Source organism: Haliotis asinina, chromosome 7, assembly GCF_037392515.1.
Source record: "Haliotis asinina isolate JCU_RB_2024 chromosome 7, JCU_Hal_asi_v2, whole genome shotgun sequence".
NCBI classification, from domain to species: Eukaryota; Metazoa; Mollusca; class Gastropoda; order Lepetellida; family Haliotidae; genus Haliotis; species Haliotis asinina.
The window spans coordinates 358454-380091 of record NC_090286.1 but is presented as its reverse complement, the minus strand read 5'-3'; the positions used below and the strand labels follow the sequence as shown (position 1 = coordinate 380091).

The window sequence follows — 21638 nt, the reverse complement described above, 5'->3', positions numbered from 1 at the left end:
CTGGTCAACAGTCAATTTCAGACAATTCTCGAACAACATAGCGATATAATGGGTGACATCACAGGTATCGGGGGCAGATGATTGCTTTTAGGCTTTCTGAACAACCCTGGGATACACATTGCTCCCTGTGACAGTGTCATACTACAGTCTGTTATAAGTTTTGTGTCTGTTTGTCCAAGAATCAGATTAGATAGATTACATCTTCAGCTGGAATGAGTAGATGATATTCCAAGTAACTATATTCACCATTATCTGCTGACGTCTTATTCCTCTTTTTGGCCATTGTCAGCCTCCTTGTAGATATCTGACAGTTGGCCGTGTGATTCATGATGGTATTAACACACTGTCAGACTGGATATGTTTTAACATTTAAGAACTTCCAGTAAATTAGACAATGTCACTTGGTTCATCACCCACCTAGTCAACCCAGTCTCTGATTCCTAGCCAGTTTTACTCAAAGATGAGAATGACTGAAACATGTGGATGGAGAGTCTCGGAGTGTTCAATAGGAGCAACTACATTCATGTGGACATTTCCATACGAATGTAGTTGCTCCTATTGAACACTCCGAGACTCTCCATCCACATGTTTCAGTCATTGAGACAAAACAAGCTACACGTTCTGCATTTTGTTTCCATTCCACCCATGAAGATCTAGGGTGGAATATTGGCTTCAGCCGCCCATGCTTGTCCTAAAAGGCGACTTGGTTGACATGTCATGGGCTCCCAATTGTGCAGATTATTGCTGATGCTGTTGATCACTGGATAGTCTAGTCCAGACTTGATTATTTACAGACTACCGCCAAATAACTGGAATATTGGTGAGTTTGCTGTAAAACTAAACTCACTCTATTCATTGTTGAAAGCAGGTAGCAGAAATGTAATATGTGAGACAGAATAACTTATTAAGATTTTCAATATTCCCTACACCTCTCGATTGTTTGATCAGATTTAAATTTTGCTGACCTATTTTAATGTATAATGTCACTTCAGATAAAGCAATTCGCCACAGAGCATGTGCCTTGAGAGACACAGCCCAGGCAATCATTGAAGCTGAGCTTGATCCTGAGTTTGAAAAACTCTGTCAAAGTATAGCTGAGAGTCGAAAGAGGAGAGGTGAGTCTGAAAATTATTTATAAAGTGTATAGCAAGATTGATGTTGAACACAAATATTAAGCATACAATGTCTCATCAAAGCCATGTGCAGAAGGAATGGAACCTCTAAAAAGTAAATGAAAAAATTACCATTATGCCTTCATTTGTTTAACATAATGATGAGTGACAGGAAAATAAGACTCACTCACAGTCTGTATTCCATGTTATCCTGAGTTATCATTCCCTTATTAGTTTGTTCATGTTTATCCCCCCCGGTATGTAATTTGGGGGGATATAGTCAACGCCTCGTCTGTCCATCCATCCGTCCTTTCATCTGTGCATAATCATTTTGTTTCCGGAGCATAACTCAACCATTCAATATTTTTATACCAAAGTTTCTAATAATATATAATAAACTGAACCTAAGGCTGTGCCTTTTGCTATTTATAGATTTTTGGCATTTTTAATTTTGTTGGTTTCCGTGGCAACATTTTGGTCTTAGTCTAATGGGAGGGGTGGGCTTTGTTTCCAGAGCATAACTTAAAAAACTTTCAATATTTTTTTGCAAAACGTTTTTGATATATCAGTTAGAACTTAAAGTGGTGCCTTTTGCTGTTTACAAGATTTTTTTATTTATTACTTTCTCAGTTTCCATGGAAATGATTCTCACTTAGACTCAAAATGAAGGGATGGGCTTCGTTTCTCGAGCACAACTCGAAAACATCTCAATATCTTTCAACATAACTGATTTGTGATTCTGACCCCAAAGTGGTGCCTTTTGCTATTTACAGATTTTTTTCCTGTTTCGTTTTCCTGGTTTCCATGGAAATAATTCTCACTTAGTCTCAAAATGAAAGGGTGGGCTGAATTTCTGGAGCACAACTCAAAAACCATTTGATATCTTGAACTTGGTAGATATATGAGGCGAATCTTAAAGTGGTGAGTTTGGCTGTTACCAGATATTTGACATTTATTTTTTTATTATTTCCATGGAAACAATTCAAACTTAATCTTAAAAACCATCAAGTAACAGTCAGATGATTTGTTCTTTCTCATATATGGGGGCAGAGGGATGTGTCATTATCTGATGACTCTTGTTCCTTATCATGACTCATGCTTTTATGCTTGTCTCCTTCTATGCCAATGGTAGTCAACACTTGAAGCCCTTGTAGTTCCCACAAAGCGAATGTAAAAGTTCACTCGAGCTGCCTCGCCATAACAGTCATGTGACATGCCATGCTTGTCACTCTCTCCTGCATTATGTGATGCATTATGCTGTCACTGCAGATATTGGTTATCAGTGGCTGATCCTCACCCCGATGCCTGTCATGCATCAGTCCATGTTCTTCTTCCATGCTCAGCCTCCAATACTACTACCTGAAGTTCGCGTAAGGTCTACTAGAACATCAACGCAGACCACCTTCACGGTGAGACGATTGACCCTGATAAGCAGCTATTTGAAAACAAGCCTCCTGCAATGCAGACATCCGTCATCAGAAACAGCACCAGTGTAGCATTGTTGCAGCCGCAGAAAGTTGGAGGTGATGTCTCGGTGTTCTCTAACGCCTTGTCCACTACAGCACAGAACTTTGACCTATGAGGTAGTAGAGAATGCAGATATGGCCTTGATGGACCTCTGGTTCACCAAAGAAAATGGAGCACGTCAGAGCTTTATGATGTCAGGTGACCTTTGGGGATGTGTGGGCCTTTTTGGGGAGATCTACATCCTCGTCCCACACATGTCCATGGCTGCAGACGATGTTCATGAATGCTCATATTTCAGAAGATCCTTCAGGAGACTTAGCTGACATGGATCAAGAAAGTTCCATGAATGTTCTGGAGTCACTTAGGCAAACCGTCAATGTTCGGGAACCTCAAATAGAAATAGAAGGGAATCCTCATTGAGAGACAGTCACTCTATGTCAGAATCTCACATCTCAGACATCTAGAGGAGGAACGTTCTCAAAAGGAGCTTTGCGAAGACACCATTTAAGCTCAGATTGTTTTACGAAGACACGAAGTCTCTTGGCGAAGCACACGTTTGTCTATCTTCCTGAGTTTGCTGCCTGAGGTACCCTTAAGATCAACGATTACTTTGATGCAGACTACTTCATTGGTGAGACGATCTACCCCTGCAGTTAAAACACCGGCAACGCAGACGTTTGTCATCAGGGACAACACCAGCATAGTTTTGTTGTTTCAAGGAGATTAAGACAGGGTCTTAGCATTCACAAATGCTTAGACTGCATCTCATCAAGTTCAGTCCACATCGCAGAACTTCCAGCCAGACCTGTCCTTGAAGCGAGTTACAACGCAGATGATGGCTATGTTGGATCAGTGTCCGACAATCGCAGTTCACATTCAGGAAGTTGTCTACATCTAGTAAACAGCCCGTCCAGCATGGAAAGACTTCATCTGCCGTCTAGGTAGCAGTATATGACATGGTTCCATTGTCTTAACGGAATGCACAATGGTCTTCTCCTGACAGCAGATTAAACATTGTTCATCTGGGGGCTTGCAGCATTAACTGATAGATTATTTATGCCGGTGGTAGCTTGTCTACTCTAAACTGACTTCACATTGATGTCAACTGGCTTTCAACGTAGATTGTTGGTGATCTGAAGATGAAGAATGATGCATCATCGCTGCATAACGTTGATGTTGAGATTCTGGTAATAACAACTCCATTACTTCTGAAGTGTATCTGGTTGGAATTACCTCAGCCATGAGTACATGAGAAATCAGCTGTTCGGAGCACCTCTGCAGCAGTGAGTGTTGTGCTGTGCTGGATCCTTTGTTGAAGGACTGCTGCTAGCAAGATTTTTATCAAACAGAACGGCATCACATTACTGGAAGATCGATGGGTCAAGATTCAAGCCATGATTCCAGAAACAGTCTGTTACCTCTACGATCATGGCAGTGCCTCCTTGGTCTACTCACCTCAGTTACACTGGATTTTCTCATTTTGTATCTGATATTAGTTCAGTATGAATTTGGTTTCTTATGGATATCTCTAGGCTGTGTATCCACATCCATGGAAATGTTTAAACAGAGATCCTATGACTGCTTCATTCAATGGTACCTCAGGTTAACTGCTGTACCTGGCAGTGGAGTGTGGCCTTCATTCAATGATACCTCAGGTTAACTGCTGTACCTGGCAGTGGAGTGTGGCCTTCATTCAATGATACCTCAGGTTAACTGCTGTACCTGGCAGTGGAGTGTGGCTTTCATTCAATGATACCTCAGGTTAACTGCTGTACCTGGCAGTGGAGTGTGGCCTTTATGCCCCATAGGAAGAATGAACAAATGTACAATAAAACATTACTAAACTGTACTTAGCTTTACTCAGTATATATCTACTTTTGAAAAATGTATTTTGAGCCTTGAGCCTAAATTACAGAATAAACCTGTCTGTCTACAACATCTCATGATTCTTGTCTATGAACTACTAGAAAAAACGACCTTTGAACTACTCACAGAGACATACATGTGCTGGACTTTGGACAAACTAGATTCAACATGGGAGACTGAACCCTAGGACTTAATTGCGAAGAATCAGTTCCAGAATTCCAGATCCCAGCGCTATCTATTATCGTTGGACCAGAGCATACTTAAGATTTGTCCTTTTGTCCTGTCAGAACCCTGAATATATTATCTTCATAGAAGTCACACTGACAACAATATGATAGTGGATGAGCCTCGTTAAAATGAGGGCATACAAAGCAGCACCACTAGAACCTCCATGAGTTTCCAAACCGAAAGTCAGTGCATCGGTTACCAAAGGGCACGCGTAGTGACGTCAATTACAGTAATGCCATGCAAAAAAAGTTTAGAACAGTACAGACTTCTTCTGCAACCTCTTTATGGAACCAGTTTCGGTTTGAAACTATAAAAATAGCAGTAATACACTATTTTGTCTATTTAATACATGTATTGTCCAGTCTAGACTCCATTATTTACAGACTGCCACCATATAGCTGGAACATTGCTGAGTGCGACGTAAAACTAAACTCACTCACTCATTTAATGCATGTAAGACGCGGTAATAAATAAGATATCACACTCCGTCTCAATATGTATAAATTATATGAAACACGTGACCAATAGAAAGCACACTCTTTTTGTATAATTCGTATGAAATGAGACCTTGTTTAGTAATGTCTATATACCACCTATAATGGAGGACTGCAATTGGTTCTGACCAATTGTAAGTTTTGATTGTAACTTGTAGCTGAAGCCTAAGATCGCAGTCTGAAGGATTTACAATAATTGTAGTGGTAAAATTGTTTTGTGGAAGTGGCTCCTGGAAGCATAGTAGGGTCAAGACCTCCCAACCTCCTCGCGTCAGACACTTTGGATTTCCCAGCTAACTCAAGTACAAGGACTTATTGAGGAGAGAGTGACAAGCATGGCAAGTCACATGAATGTTTTGGCGAGGCATCCAACTACAAATGATTCAAGTGTTCCACTATCATTTCCTAGAAGAAGTGAGATAAGCATAATGGCATCCATCAGTCAGTAAGGGTAAGTATAAAACACCAAGTTTACTTAGACATTACATTTCTGGTAGTTGATAAACCCTGCTTGCACATAATCATAATTAGGAAATAAACATCACGTGTTGGCCAATTTCCGGGTGTTATCGAGTATTTGAAGCACGGGAATGCATTTGGAACCAATGGCGTGAGCTGGAGGTTTCAAATGAAATATTCTCGTGCTTCAAATACTCAATAACACCGGAAATTGGCCAACACGTGATGTTTGTTGACATTGTAAACACAAAAGTAAACCAAAGGGTTTTACTGTCTGCACTCGTTTACATCGAGTATGGGTACAGCTGTGAAGTGTCATCAGCTGGCTGTTTCAGCTGGTTCCCATGGTCGCATGTGGAGTTGCTCATATGTGACGTCATTGTAATTTTATCTCACAATATGATTTGAATGACGTCACCACTGTTGATGACTCAACAAAACAATTGGTTGCGAAGTTTCTACGTGTTAATACTCAGTGAATAGTCTTGCAATTTCCGGGAATCAGATTCCATTTGATCATCTTTTTCAGTCAGTCAGATTACTGAACACAGTGACTTTTGGTTTACAATGTACTATAGATATGTTCAGATAACAATCCTGTAAGAAAGTAAGTGTAATGAAGGGACCTGATAGATTCTAACAGTAATTACTTTGCACAAGTTTGCAATTTAGTAGTTTCCTGAATTGGTTTCATACTCAATCCAGGTGAAATAATTTCAATTTAATTTCAGTCTCTATATAATGTACCAAGTTCATTTGTTTCATACTGTTACTGGCAGCTAGACTAGAACTTTGCTTCAAAAAACCTGTTAGAATCCTGAATAAACTATTTTAAAGATAACATGTATTTGTTTTCCTAACAGTTGTGCTGTGTTGTAGGTGTACCGAGGGAAGCCTTTACACCAGCCTTCTACTTTACCAGACCTTTACACAACCAAGGCCAACAACAACAACAGCAGCAGCAACAGCAACAGCAACAGCAGCAGCAGCCTCCATCTGCTGCCAGCCATGAACCACCAGCTCCTGGTGTACGGCACAGTCGTAGGGTGAAGGGTTTGGTAGCTGAGGATCTACCTGCTCTAGAAATGGTGGAAAAACAGTGGCAGGAAGTGAAACGTGTGAGCAGGACTTCCCAGAAGGATTCTCCATCCCACTCATCTCCCAAATACCAAAAAAACAGTCCCAGTTCAAGGCAGCATCAAAATACACACAATAGTGCAGCACCAAATTCACCTTCAAAAACTCAATATTCAGGGAAAAAGGCAAAGCCTAAAAAGAAATGTATTTGGGCAGTAACCAAGCGACGGAAAAAGCGAGGTGCTGCAACAAAGAAACCGCAGACTTCTGATGTGACTACTGATGCTTCAGCTCTATATGTGGACAATGAGGAAGAGGTCAGTGATGATTCTGACAGTGAAATTATCATTGCTGAGAGCCCTTGTAGGAGAGAAAATGACTCTGGGTCTAAACTGTGCCAACCAACCTCCTCAGGGAAAGATACACCTGCATCTGATTTTATGACATGCAAAAAATCTCCTACCTCAAGATGTCTGGAACTGATGCCTGGTCATGACAGTGGAGTTGGCAGCTCTGTCGACTCCAATGGAGACTCGGTAGACAGTGTTGATCATGCTAAGGAAAAAGACGGAAAGGTATGCTGGTCTATATATCAACATTTGTGTCACAGATGTATACAAGTAACAAGCCACTCATTTGTTTCAGGTAGAAAATTAGAATTTGTTATCAAATCACAGAATGATCCATACATATATTCTGAACTGAGAGTTGTTAATTTTAACTGAAATACACCCGTATGTATGTTCCTTTATAAAATCCTGTGGCAGATATTTGATACTATAAATCAGGTTGCAGGAATCATATTGAGAATCATAGTGTATCTTTCACTTTTATTCATTTATGAGTGGTTTTGAAGCAGGAAATGAGTGACCATGTCTGCTGGATCATATCAACTCTCCCTGCCTTTACTAGACTGTTATGTTTCAGCTGTTACAACATTCCTCAGGGGCAGCATCGGACATGGTCAGAAATGAAGAAGATGAATCTCAGGGTCAAGGTCAGTAAATGCCCATGCTGGGATTCCATGGCAGAGTAGGTGCCCAGTACTAAATGCTTGACATGATAGCTAATTGAGAACTGGCTAATCACATGATAGTTGATTCGGTCTGGTTGTATGACGTCAGTTACCTTGTCTGTACTATGTAAGAACATAAGTGTATTTTGTGTTGATGGGTGCATAATGTCAGTGGAAACACCATACTTATCTGTAGAGACTGATTTCTGTTTCAGAATCTTCTCTGAAATGTTGCCTCATTTGTATTAACTTCTAAATGCTGCTTGGAGAAACCTGAGTATTGCAAACTGAAGTGTAAACCTTCGCTCACTCACTGTGAGCATATGTTCAGTGTGGAAGCAGTTGGTGTTGGTCACTGGTCAGACAATATTACACAATAGTCATTGTTGGTTGTCATCATGAAAACAAAGTCATTGTGACTTGTCTGAACACATTTGCTGAGTCTTGCTGCATTTATTAATGACTTACTGACCAAACGTGATCAATCTTATTGCATTTGTAAATGACTTGCTCACGTACCAGTACCTAGACCAGTGAGACCCGGGTTATCATTGCTCTTCAGTAGCCCATACTTGATCTTAACGGGATCGGATGGTTAACTTGCTTGACACATGTCAACATATCCCAATTGCAGTGATCGATGCTCATGCTTTTGATCACAGGATTGTGTGGTCCAGACTCAACCATTTACAGACCTCTGCCATATATCGGGAATATTGCTGAGTGCTGTGATAAACTAAACTTGCTTGCTCACGCATTCACAGACAAACTGTCTAATCAGTGTTACTGCTATGTTGTTTTGGTGTATCAGAATCACAGAGGAAGTTCCGCTCAACAAAATCGCGCCTTCAGACACAGCAGCAACAGCGAGCACTGGAACTCCTGGAGGAAAGTTTACCACCGCTCGTCTTTGACCTACCTCGCCTACAACGATTACTGGATAAAGTAGTAATTGTTACTGACAATTACTGTCTTGAACGACTGGAGAAGCTGTACAGTGTCTTCAGTCAGTGCATTTACAGACACAGGAAAGATTATGACAAGACTGAGCTTTCTGAGGTATGTCATCTTTAATCTGTGCTGAATTGAAATAATGTCCAATGGAATTACAGGGTTCTAATTAACTCTGTGACTATCTATCTATCTATCTATCTATCTATCTATCTATCTATCTATCTATCTATCTATCTATCTATCTATCTATCTATCTATCTATCAAAAGATTTGCACACATTTATAAAAACTTTTACACTTTATGCAATCATTTATCCTGAACATTAGGCAATAGTTTGCTGAGTTGGTAAACTCGTGTGGCGCTAGTCCTGGTTGGCAACCTCATTTGTGTCCGTTGTTAAATGTGTTTATGGAGTTTTTGGTTTTGTACAGTGATGTCCATGTCCATAATGAGATATAGTTAATGTGTGACCACAGCATGTACACATCTCTTTTTCTTTTAAGGAACTTGAGAGCAAGTTGGACCACCACTCCAAGCAATGGCCCTCAAGTGTGTAAACATCAGAGCTCGAACCCGTGTGTGTGTATGTGTGTGTGTGTGTAGGTGTGTGCATGTATATATGTGTGTATATATGCAAGGTTGTGTAAATGATTGTGTGCAAGTGTACTTGTAAGGTGTATGTTTGTTCTGTGCTCAAATATGCAAGTGCCTCAAACCCAGGTAAAAATCAGGTCAACTTTACAAAGTCGAGAATACTTTCAGGAGAGGTTTTTACACATTTCAATTCCATACTGACTTTTGTATGAATGCAGCTCAACCGTGCCAATACCAACGACCATTTGAAGTATAAGTACCTCATATCAGGTCGAGGACATAATATGTGCAGCATAATCATCGTTCCTCTGCACCATGTGGACCAACCATGCTCCCTCGGCGGCCTCGCCTCCACCAACATCTCGGAGTGACTTACTACCTGTTTGTATCATAGCATCATATTTATTAGGTCTTATTTATTGTGTACATTGTCTCTAGGTTATCATGTGTATTGCCAATCCCCCTTAGGGCCAATCATTTAAGCACCAATGTTTTAATCTGATTATTGATGTTTTTACTAGACTGATTAAAAATGATGAGAAAAAATACCTTGAATCATGTATTGGTAAATGTATGAGGTTTTAGTGATGGACATGTATGTAAATGTATATGATGTCACATTCTGATTTCATGGCAAAACAGTGAAGTATATGGAAACTTTGTTTTCAGGTATTTATTTGAAACCTACCCCTATCAGTATTAGTTTAAGCTCATTCATTCTGTAAAGAATTAGATTTTGAATAGTTTCAAGAGAAGTAAGATTGTGGCAGATTATTACATTGCTGTATTTGCTTTTTAGATTTAGATCTGGGTTAACCGAGACCCACATTGTTGCAGTATGAGTTAACTGTGCTGCCATCATGGACACATGGGGCTTAAACAGCGCTGAGATTACTTTGTGCAACCCTGTTTGGTTGTGTAGAGCAATTCTCAGTTTGCTGTCTCCTTTCAATGTCATCTGAAAACATGTTTTAGTTGTTGAAACCCCAAACTGCTGTGTACATGAATTTTTACTTTAATAATTCTCAGGCTTAATAGGTAAATTTATATTTATTTTGGCTGTTTACATTATTTATTGTAGATGTTATATAATGATTATCTTATGCTACTGAATATTGTGATCTCATCTCTGTTTCCATGTTAGTCTTTGTCTCTTGTAAACCTGAATGCCTGTGTGTAGTACGCCATGAAAGAAGTGCTGTCAGTTGTTCATAAATGTGTCAACAAAACTGCATATAGGGGAAAACGTTTTATGAATCTTAGAAGTTTGGGAGTTTAGTTTAATAATGTTTTTTCTTAATCAAATCATGATTGAACGCAATTGATGAATATGTCAAAACATGTCGTCTGAACTTTTGGCATATTTATTTTTTGTTGTCACTATGAAGAATGAAGTTCCATAGTTTTGTCCTCAAAATGCTTAGGACATAATGGTGAAGATATAAACATATATGTATATCTATTTATATATGTATGTGTAGGTTAATAAGACAATCACTCCCCTTATTTTTGAATGTCTATTTTTGAACTGTAGAATGTTTTTTGATGTATATATTGATATATTTAACATATTGATCAAATTATCCTGTACTGGCCTGAAATTAGTTGTGCATTCTTTGATATGAGCATTAGCAGTTTTCTGCAGTGTAGTGAAATGATCAAAGGTGAAAGATTTATGTAAGGTTTGTTTCAGTATCCCTTTAGGTAATTCAGTGATACCGTTTGTGTACTTACCAGTCTTAAGTTCCATTCCCTAGTTTGGAGTGGGTAATTTGAAAATGTATCAGCCTCTGTTTTCTAGATTTCCTAGTAATAAAACTTTGCAGATATGACATTAAATAGTTCAGGAATATAATCTTAACAAATGTACAACCTGTGTTGATGTATGCTTCTTTGAAGAAGTTAATGAAAACTCACTCCCTTCATATTACTGTGTTTAGTTATAGTGTGTGCAGTGAAAGTAAGACCATAGGATGTTGAAAGTATCACATGTTCCTCAACATTTGTCTAAGTAGTGGACTTTTCCTCTCTCTGCATGTTGAAGTGGGGTGCAAGAACAAATGATGGTTAAAGCCAGAACACTGGTCATCACACTTGCTGTCTTAAGTATGTTCTGGAGTGACTTCATCTCAGGATTTCCAGATTGCAGGAAACTCATTCAACATTCCATTTAGTTGAGTGTTCTGAGTTTGCCCCACTTCACATGTACAGATGTACTTCGGTCATAACTTGTAATACATGCATTATGTAGCTTCAGCATATTTGTAAACACAGAAAGTGGTCTTCGAAAGTTTCTGTTGGGTATTATGTAACTGGTTTTGCAATGTCTAGGCCATGTCCGTGTCTGTTTAACGCATCATCATTCTCAAGTAACTGGTTTTCATTTTCACATGTTAAATCTTAACACAATGCCAATTCCATGAAACTCAGCTACTTGTTTCAACACTGCCAGACTTACCTATTGATATTTCATTACTGAATGCATGCATTGCCATGAAACTGACTTATGCTTGGGACGTTGGATTAGACCGGTTACAGAAACTGACCCTCCTGGAACATGAATTTTTCCTGACTTTAGGTGTTCTTCACTTTGCCAAGTGGTAGTTGTGTAGATTGAAGTAGTGTTTGAAGGTTAAGTAGTTAAAGCATTAAATCAAATGTATGTTTTTTGACAAGTTTTATTCTGTTTACTTACACTCTTGTGTGACTTATTTGTAGAGGTGACATGTCGGCATATTTTATTTTCGCATGAATGTTGCATCAGTACTGAGAATTGTTGTAAGAAACATGTAACAATTTTTTGTCGGGGAAAACTTTTTTTGGATTGAGTTTCTTGTTTTAATCCTTCAATAACCATTTATTTTGTCCAGTGTTGGTTTGTATGTAATGTAAGGTGATGTGTGTGTAATGTAGGTGTAAGACATGGTGCCATCGTCACATGATTGAAGTGTAGGTGCCACTGCCAACTTACTGCGGCAGCAAGCTACCAGACTGACGTGGTTGATACTTGGAAAAGGATATACTGCATGGGTTTCCTGGGTGCTCTTGCATCAAACATGTTGAATATGTAGAGGAGGAAAAATTGGATGATGACTGTTAGTTTGTTTTTCAGTTAGTGAACATTCATTTGGAGTGAGACAGCCAGATGTCACTATATAGACATGACAACAGCAAACATTTCAAGACCAAGACCAGCGTCTTGCACTTGGCAGCCTGCAGTAACAAAATGGCTCCTATTTTTCTCAGGCAATAACATTGTTACATCTGTGTGTTGATGTAAAGGTACATGGCAAACTAACATGTGATATTTGTCATAGGGCTTGATTGGACTCATCACATATTCATGTTGACAACAGAGGTTGTAGGATGAAATCAACTGCCAACATCATCTCATGGTTGTTTGTCTTCCACATCATGCACACATCTCTCTGTATAGGGCAAATACTCATGAACAACTCCTTCAGTCATGAAACCCAATGGGCCTGATCTCCTCCTGCCCCATTATCCACTGCAAGTCACACGGCTGACTCTGGCTGACCTTTCATTGAAAACAGTTGCATGCTATGCAAATGTTTTCATTTATTTTAGAGTAAGAACATTTTCATATGTTCCATATATTTATTGTTGCATTTTGTACATACTTGTATTTGTATATTAAACTATTTTACCAACCAGTAATATAAAGGCTGTAGTTGCTTGTCTTTCAAGACACTACACCACACCAGCGTTGTTAGGAATTTACCAATTTCCACTGATTTTCATCTTTCACTGAATTCATGACAATAATCTTTTCAACTTTACGAATGTGTGTTACCATACATCAGTTCGTGTGTAAACACATCCTTCACCTCTCCAGGGTATAAGCTCCCATAAATCTCCACTGTACCCTGGATGCATCTGTGTCTTGGTCTGATCAGTTATATATTACCTCCCATGGCTTTTTATCCAATCAGATATGCTCCAGCTTGGACACCTATCACAACTAACTTTCGATTCTTTAATCATCTAACCAATTAATAATGCAGAGGAACTCTGAAAGAGGTTGAATGAGTTCTTGCATTTATTTTGGACCTGACAATTATTTGTCTGTATGCTGAATACAGAGCCAGCAAAGGGAGGTAATAAAATTATCGGTCTGTGCCACAGATGTAGCCAGGGGTATAGTGGAGATTTATCAGAACGTAAACCCTTAAGATATTGATGATGGTGTAAACAGTACCTTTTCAGAATAGAATATTTTGCAAAATCTGGTGTCAGCCCTCAGTTAGTTACATACACTGGTATTTAAACAAAAAAGTCCCTTGAAGCAGTTGAACACTGACAACATCGCTCAGAACAGTTGTGTACATTCCATGTATGGCAAGTGCTCTCAAAGTTTGAATTTCAGGCAAGTTGTAAGGGACCATATGTCTTATCACATCAATAGCAAGCAAATGTGAGTGCATTAGGGGGATGTATAATATTTGGCAGCTGCTTGACAACTAGTGTCCCTGTGTTTAGGGGTAGCCAAATGATTAAAAGTGTCTGTTCGTCATGCTGAAGACCAGGGGTCGATTCCCTACATGGTACACTGAGTGACGCCTATTTCTGGTGTCCCTGCCATCATTTTGTAGGAATAAAAGCAGCATAAAAGCCACCATATACCAGAGTGCAGCGTAAAAGTAAACTCTGTGTTCAACATGATGGAGTGAGTGAGTGAGTTAACATTTAACGTCACATCGGCAATATCTCAGCCATATCGTGACGAGAGCATTTAATTCTGAAATGAAACACATGCCTATTATAAAACCTGTCAATGAAGGACAGTAAAACAACTAGAATATCACAGAGTAGAATATAAAACTAGTAACTGTACCTAAAACAATTTATCTATAGAGGACAATACAAGATAAAAATGGGCTATAGATTGCTAACAACTGAAGGTAGATCACCATACTAGGGACCATGGGGACTTACAGTACCTTGGCTACCTGCATGGACCCTAGATAGATTTACATCATCCCCCTCAGGCATCAGCAATTTGGGAAATCTAGCCATTCAGTAAAAAGACAATTATTCTACGATTAAAAACATGGAAAGTTTGAATTTACTTTGAATGTTTGTGGACTTGCGTACCCTCTCAGGAGGACAATAGTTTTACAGTACTTCAACCCCCTTTGAGGATACAGCCACTAACAAGCACAGTTACCAATTTAAACTTCCGATATTAAAAAAATTATCTATTTACAATTCATTTAATAAATCTAATTCTTTTAAAAATCCAATAATTAAATGAGAACTGATATTAGTAAAAAGGTCCTTCATAGTACGTGATTTAAAATAGGTACCCCTTGTGATGGAATATTCCACGCAGTCAAGCAAGATATGCTTGACCGTGATTCTTTCATCACAAGGGATACAAAATGGAGGATCCTCACCTTTCAAAAGGTATTTATGCGTATATCTGGTGTGACCAATACGGCATCGTCGCATAATGACCTCTTCAAATCTGGACTGACAGCCCAAGTAGGTGTAACCAATATAGTTTTATTTCATGTAATTTATTTATACCTACTTGGGTGTCCAACTTCTTTTGCATCAGATCACGTATATAAGTTCTAATGTTCGCTTTGTAATCTGAGTATGGAATAAGAAGTGGTGTCACAGATTTGTTGAGTGCTGCCTTGGCAGCAAAATCGGCCATTGTGTTCCCTGAAATGCCTACATGATGGAAGTATGTTCTGTATTTCTTTTCTAAGATGCCATATTTAAAACAAATGATGAATGTTTGGGTTAAATATCTTCTCTAGATCATTTTAATTTTGTCTGTGATTCTCTTAAACCATACGAGGCTATTTTTCTCATTTCTATTACCAACGAAAGTTTAGATCAGTACATTCAGCTGAAACTGCCTAGTTATGTAACATTCCACGATTGCATTGTGGGAATGTAAACATTGTCAACATTACCATGTCTGAGTAAATTTTTGAGTTGAACTGTGAGACATTTCATCCTTCGGAAACCAAACATAATGTTTCCACCAATGATGTTAGCTGTGTGATGCAACTGCAAACCAAGAAACGGGATGTGACGAAGCAGTTTACTATAGGAGACTGTACGAGGCAACTTACATCGTGATGCAATGAAAAAATGAAAGTTCAATTTCGAGGGGGCAGACTGGAATGGCGCTGTGATGTCAATACATTTATGACGTAATGCAAAAAGAGCACATTATCGTCTGATAAAGTAGTGTCGGCACCTTTGATCTTTCACTGAAGCTTCTTAGAAGACAACATGCACATTAAAGTGTCATGCATTGAAATGAGTAGGTAAAAAATTGTCAATAGTTCATCATGCAAAGTAAAGGGGAAAATCTATCAGCTGTCTTGCTTGAACCCAAAATGACAAACTTGCATTCAGAATGATGTTGATGTAACCATAACCTTTTCACATTTGAGGCGCACCCAACAAATGAATTTATCATCCTTGAGTTATATTGTAAACAGGACTAAGGGATGACAGTCAGTGTGCAACAATTGTTTCTAAAAGAATAGAAATGAGGGAAACCTGTTTCAGTAATGAAAGTGAAATTCAGCCTAAAACCTAAGAGTATGGCTCATTACCTTGTCGCCACATACTGGTGTAGTGGCTGTTCTAAACACTGACACAATGAAGGGAAGGGTACGGTCAGTGTTATAAATACTTTAATATACACTCGAACAAAATCAACAATTTTACATAAACTGATGATTGAGTCACATCTGATGTACACATCCTTGTCATATTTATTGGCGTAGCACACGTGGCTTTCCTCAAAACTGAGCAGAAATATCAATATATGATGGCCAAGAACAATTGAATGGTAACAGAAGTAGAAACAGCATGTATTCACAGTATTTACACAGCATCAATCTGAGGAATAGCTGTAGTCACTGGTGAATGGTGAAGTGCGGTTACAGCACAAGCTTGGCTTGCAGAATACAGACAGAAACGTGATAGTACTCTACTTATTTGGGTATCTTTCAACGACCATGGCATGCCCCTGAAACAAAGAAGTGAAACAAGTTTGAAAAAATCAAATCTTTGTCGTAGACTGGAAAATATTGCATTGCAATTTGCCCTCTATTTTGACTTTGAGTATGTTGTAGTTTACAACTGATCAGTCCAGAAGCAGTCATATGGATTGTATAAATCACATACTGACATTCTACAGTGTAACCAGTGGCAGCAATCACAGTGACATTCTACAATGTTACTAGCTTCAATAATCACACAGCGGCTCTCTTCAATGTTACAGCTTCAGCAACAAGAGTCATCAGAAGATGACATACCCCCCCTCCGGCCCCCACATGTTTGAAAGGACAAATAATCTGAGAGTTACTCATTGTTTCTTTAGACTAAGTTTGAATTGTTTCCATGGAATCACAGGCAAACTGTAGCGCAAGTGGGGTTGCGCAGCGTAGAGAATATGACCAGTCTTCATATATGCGAGCGAAGCGAGCAAAGGTTGGCAACACACTTCCCTCACTTCGGTTCAAAAAGTATTTTTAGTGTCAAAATAAAATATCGCCACCATCAAAGGTACACTCTAAATTCCGCACTAGGTTGTGCTCTCCGATTTCCAACGCCACATTTAATAATTATTCACGTGAAATATGTTTTATTCAACATTTTAAGCACCACATCAGACCGGGTACATGAGACCGTTTGTTCTTCGCCTCCATTACCCCTGCCAGCTTCCGGTTCAAAGCAGTGAAGGAACAAGTTATTATTCCGAATGGAATACATAAAGAGTTACCTCCCATGCTTCATACGCCCACTACGCCAGAAGTGTGTTTATTGTAGAATAAATGTTACAAAAGATCTAACAACAACGCCGACACTTAAGACAAATACATTCCAACAGAATCATGATAAAATTAGGCAATATGGTACATCTTTATAATTTCTGCTTATTCTTGTTCCTTCACTCCGTTGAGCTGGAAGCTGGCAGGGGTAATGGAGGCGAAGAACAAACTGAATACCACGAGCGGCGCTTAAAATGTTGAATAAAACATATTTCACATAATTATTAAATATGGCGTTGGAAATATGAGAGCACAACCTAGTGAGGAAATGGGAGTGTACCTTTGATGGTGGCGACATTTTATTTTGACACGAAAAATACTTTTTGAACCGAAGCGAGGAAAGTGTGTTGCAAACCTTTGCTCACTTCGCTCGCATATAAGACGACTGGTCATTTTCTCTACGCTGCACAACCACATTTGCGCTACAGTTTGCCTGTGATGGAATTCATAAAAATTATAAATGCCATATATCTGTAACCAGCAAAGTCACAATTTCAAGATATGTCTCATATATCTGACAAGATTTGTTGAAAGATATGAAATGGTTTTTGAGTTGTGCTCTGGGAATGAAGCCCACCCCTTCATTTTGAGACTAAGTACGAAATGTTTCCATGGAAATCAAGAAAAAAATACATCACAAAAAACCTTTAGAAACCAAAAGGCACCACTTTGGGGTCTGCCAGACATATCTAGAAAGTTTTACTGACAGATATTAAGAGGTTTTTGAGTTCTGCTCCAGAAACGAAACACACCTCTCACTTTTCAGAATAGGTCTGAAACATTTCCATGGAAACCGAGAAAATAATACATCACAAGATCCTGTACATAGCAAAAGGCACCACTTCAGCTTCTAACTGATATATCTACCAAGTTTTGCAGAAAAATATTGAGCGGTTTTTGAGTTCTGCTCCGGAGACAAAACACACCTCTCACTTTTGAGACTGTCTGAACTGTTTCCAAGGAAACTGAGAAAATAATAAATAAAAAAAACCTGTAAATAGCAAAAGGCACCACTTTGGGGTCTGCCACACATATCTACCAAGTAACACTGACAGATATTAAAAAGATTTTGAGTTAGCTCCGGAAACGAAACACACATCTCACTTTTGAGACTAAGTCCAAAATGTTTCCATGGAAACTGAGAAAATAATAAATCACAAAAACCTGTAAATACCAAAAGGCACCACTACAGGTTCCGATTGATATATCTAGCAAGTTCTGCAGAAAAATATTGAACGGTTTTTGAGTTCTGCTCCGGAAACGAAGCCCATTCCTCCATTTTGAGACTAAGTCCGAAACGTTTCCATAGAAATGGAGAAAATAATAAATAAGAAAAACATGTAAATAGCAAAAGGTACCACTTTGGGGTCTGCCACATATATCTATCAAGTTTTGCAGAAACAAAGCCCATACTTCCATTTTGAGACTGAGTCCGAAATGTTTCCATGGAAAAAAGGAAAATGATAAATCACAAAAACCTGTACATAGCAAAAGGCACCACTCTGGGGTCTGCCACACATATTTACCAAGTAACACTGACAGATATTAAGAAGTTTTGAGTTCTGCTCCGGAAACAAAACACATCTCTCACTTTTGGGACAAAGTCCAAATCGTTTCCATGGAAACCGAGAAACTAAGAAATCACAAAAAAATGTAACTAGCAAAAGGCACCATTGCAGCTTCTGATTGGTATATCGACCAAGTTTTGCAGAAAAATATTGAACGGTTTTTGAGTTCTGCTCCGGAAAGGAAACTCATTCCTCCATTTTGAGACTAAGTCCGAAACATTTCCATGGAAACCGAGAAAATAATAAATCATAAAAACCTGTAAATAGCAAAAGGCACCACTTTGGGGTCTGCCACATATATCTACCACGTTTTGCAGAAAAATATTGAACGGTTTTTGAGTTCTGCTCCGGAAACGAAGCCTGCCCCACCATTTGACTAACAGCAAAATGTTCCATGGAAAAACAAAAAAAATATAAATGCCAAAAATCTGAAAATAGCAAAAGGCACAACCACAGGCTGAGATTACTATATCTATCAAGTTTGGTCTAAAAAATATTGAACGGTTTCTGAGTTATGCTCCGGAAACAAAATGATTATGGATGGACAGACGAGGCGTCAACTATATCCCCCCTGCATTACATGCCAGGGGGATAATAAGGCATCAGTTGTGAATGTCTCCTTTAAGGTCACATGCAACCAAAAAATCAAACATAATAAAAACACAGTTATCACTTATTCATGATATATATGTGTATACAACCAAGATTAGACAACTGCTCATGACCTCATAGTTCGAGCAAGCATACTGTTTCAAGCTCCTCAAACCTATTCACTGCGTATGCGTTATGAGATGCGCAGATGTTGAAACCACTTTTTTCCCTAACAATGGGAGAAAATTAGTAAATCGTTTGAACTCCGATTGCATGGGCTTTTTTTCATTGTGTTTTTTTTCCTCAACTTTATAGATTGAATTGGCATTTTTGATGATTTGTTTTGGTAAGTGCATACCGAAAGGTATCAGAATCGGCAAAGTTGTGTTTAGGTTGCAAGTGACCTTTAACAAGAATCAACCAAACAGAGGGTTTCCTTTGACCAAACCCATTTTGTGTGGATATACATTATCCATTTGTGTCAAGATCATTTAGTTGAGAGCATAAATCGAGTTTCAAATGACTTGCAGAAATAACAGTAAAGTATTAATAGATGGCATGCGAAGCAAGGTGATTGGCAAAGCGGGCAGGCAGGGTGCACTGAAGTGCCCGTCCTTGTCATTATGTATTGTACTATGAAACATTTTGGAGGTCATCTCAAATTTTCATATATTTTTTTAAAACATTTAATACTTGAAAAAACGCTCGATCCTGTGGTCTCCATGAGGTCAATCGATCATACTGACCAGTCCTCCTGCTGCACACGCTGCAACAACTGCATACTGTCCATCCTCGGCCTCCAGACGATTGGCAGCTGTTGTCACCAGCCTTACTCCAGTGGCTCCAAATGGATGGCCCAGGGAAAGGGAACCTCCCCACAAGTTCAGTTTCTCCATGGGTGGGGCTCCATACTGCACAAATCAAAATTAGTGTCAAATACAACATGATGGTAGATTACTGTTTTTCGATTTGGTTCTCAAACATTGTGAAACTTCATTGACACATTATCTTGTATTCATTACTGTATCAGTATAACAATCAACGACTCACCTTTGCTGATCTGTTCATGTACGACTTGCAGAAGAAATCAGAGTCCAGCGCCTTGAGGTTTGCCATTATCTGCCCCTGCAAAGGGAAGTAAACCAGTAAATCTAGGTAAAACTGGTAGAGGGAGAGGGCACCATGCATGAGCGACATGTGAGTGGTGACATGAGAGTGGCGTCCATGCTATTGTGGGTGAGTGATTGAGTTTAGTTTTACGCTGCACTCAGCAATATTCCAGCTATTTGGCGATGGTTTGTAAATAATCGGGTCTGGACCAGACAATCCAATGATCAACAACATGAGCATCGATCTGCACAATTGGGAACCGATGACATATGTCAACGAAGTCAGTGAGCCTGACCACCCGATCACGATAGTTGCATCTTACGACAAACATAGTCGCCTCTTATGGCTAGCATGGGTTGCTGAAGGCCTATTCTACCACAGGACCTTAACGGGTCCCATGCTATTGTGACAAGAGAATGAAGACATGAAGGTGTCCACTGTGTGAGTGTAAGCAGTGACAAGAGTGTTACCTCCATATGAGTAACATGCATGTGGTGATATGTGAGTGACCTCCATGTGACATGACAGTAACCTCCATGTGAGTAACCTCCATGTGACATGACAGTAACCTCCATGTGAGTGACCTCCATGTGACATGACAGTAACCTCCATGTGAGTGACCTCCATGTGACATGACAGTAACCTCCATGTGAGTAACCTCCATGTGACATGACAGTAACCTCCATGTGACATGACAGTAACCTCCATGTGACATGACAGTAACCTCCATGTGAGTGACCTCCATGTGACATGACAGTAGCCTCCATGTGAGTAACCTCCATGTGAGTAACCTCCATGTGACATGACAGTAACCTCCATGTGAGTAATCTCCATGTGACATGACAGTAACCTCCATGTGAGTAACCTCCATGTGAGTGACCTCCATGAGTGACCTTCATGGGACTGCCATGAGAGTGACCTTGATGTGACATGACAGTAACCTCCATGACAGTAACTTCCATGTGAGTGATCTCCATGAGTGACCTTGATGTGACATGACAATTACTGCCATGAGAGTGACATTCACGTGACCTCCATGTGACTGCCATGAGAGTGACCTCCATGTGACATGACAGTAACTTCCATGTGAGTGACCTCCATGAGTGACCTTGATGTGACATCACAGTAACTGCCATGAGAGTGACCTTGATGTGACATGATAGTAACTGCCATGAGAGTGACCTTCATGTGACCTCCATACGACTGCCAAGAGAGTGACCTCCATGTGACATGACAGTAACCTCCACGACACTAAATTCCATGTGAGTGACCTTCT

At 39.3% G+C, this 21638-nt stretch overlaps 2 protein-coding genes across 2 annotated transcripts in view; one reads left to right on the top strand and one right to left on the bottom strand.

The window, feature by feature from the left end:
- The window catches only part of LOC137291763 (ATPase family AAA domain-containing protein 2-like), a 56336-nt gene extending 44856 nt beyond the window's left edge, over positions 1 to 11480 (top strand). The window contains exons 21-25 of the mRNA XM_067823280.1: positions 993 to 1115; positions 6506 to 7278; positions 7631 to 7700; positions 8530 to 8777; positions 9177 to 11480. Of these exons, the coding sequence (XP_067679381.1) occupies positions 993 to 1115; positions 6506 to 7278; positions 7631 to 7700; positions 8530 to 8777; positions 9177 to 9230 (1268 nt within the window). The 3' untranslated portion in view covers positions 9231 to 11480. The remainder of the gene's footprint in view (positions 1 to 992; positions 1116 to 6505; positions 7279 to 7630; positions 7701 to 8529; positions 8778 to 9176) is intronic.
- Positions 11481 to 15933: 4453 nt separating this feature from the next.
- Positions 15934 to 21638, bottom strand: part of LOC137291769 (trifunctional enzyme subunit beta, mitochondrial-like) — a 47608-nt gene continuing 41903 nt past the window's right edge. The window contains exons 12-14 of the mRNA XM_067823287.1: positions 20303 to 20377; positions 19999 to 20163; positions 15934 to 16288 (exon numbers count right to left, since the gene is read on the bottom strand). Coding sequence (XP_067679388.1) covers positions 16250 to 16288; positions 19999 to 20163; positions 20303 to 20377 — 279 coding nt within the window. The 3' untranslated portion in view covers positions 15934 to 16249. The remainder of the gene's footprint in view (positions 16289 to 19998; positions 20164 to 20302; positions 20378 to 21638) is intronic.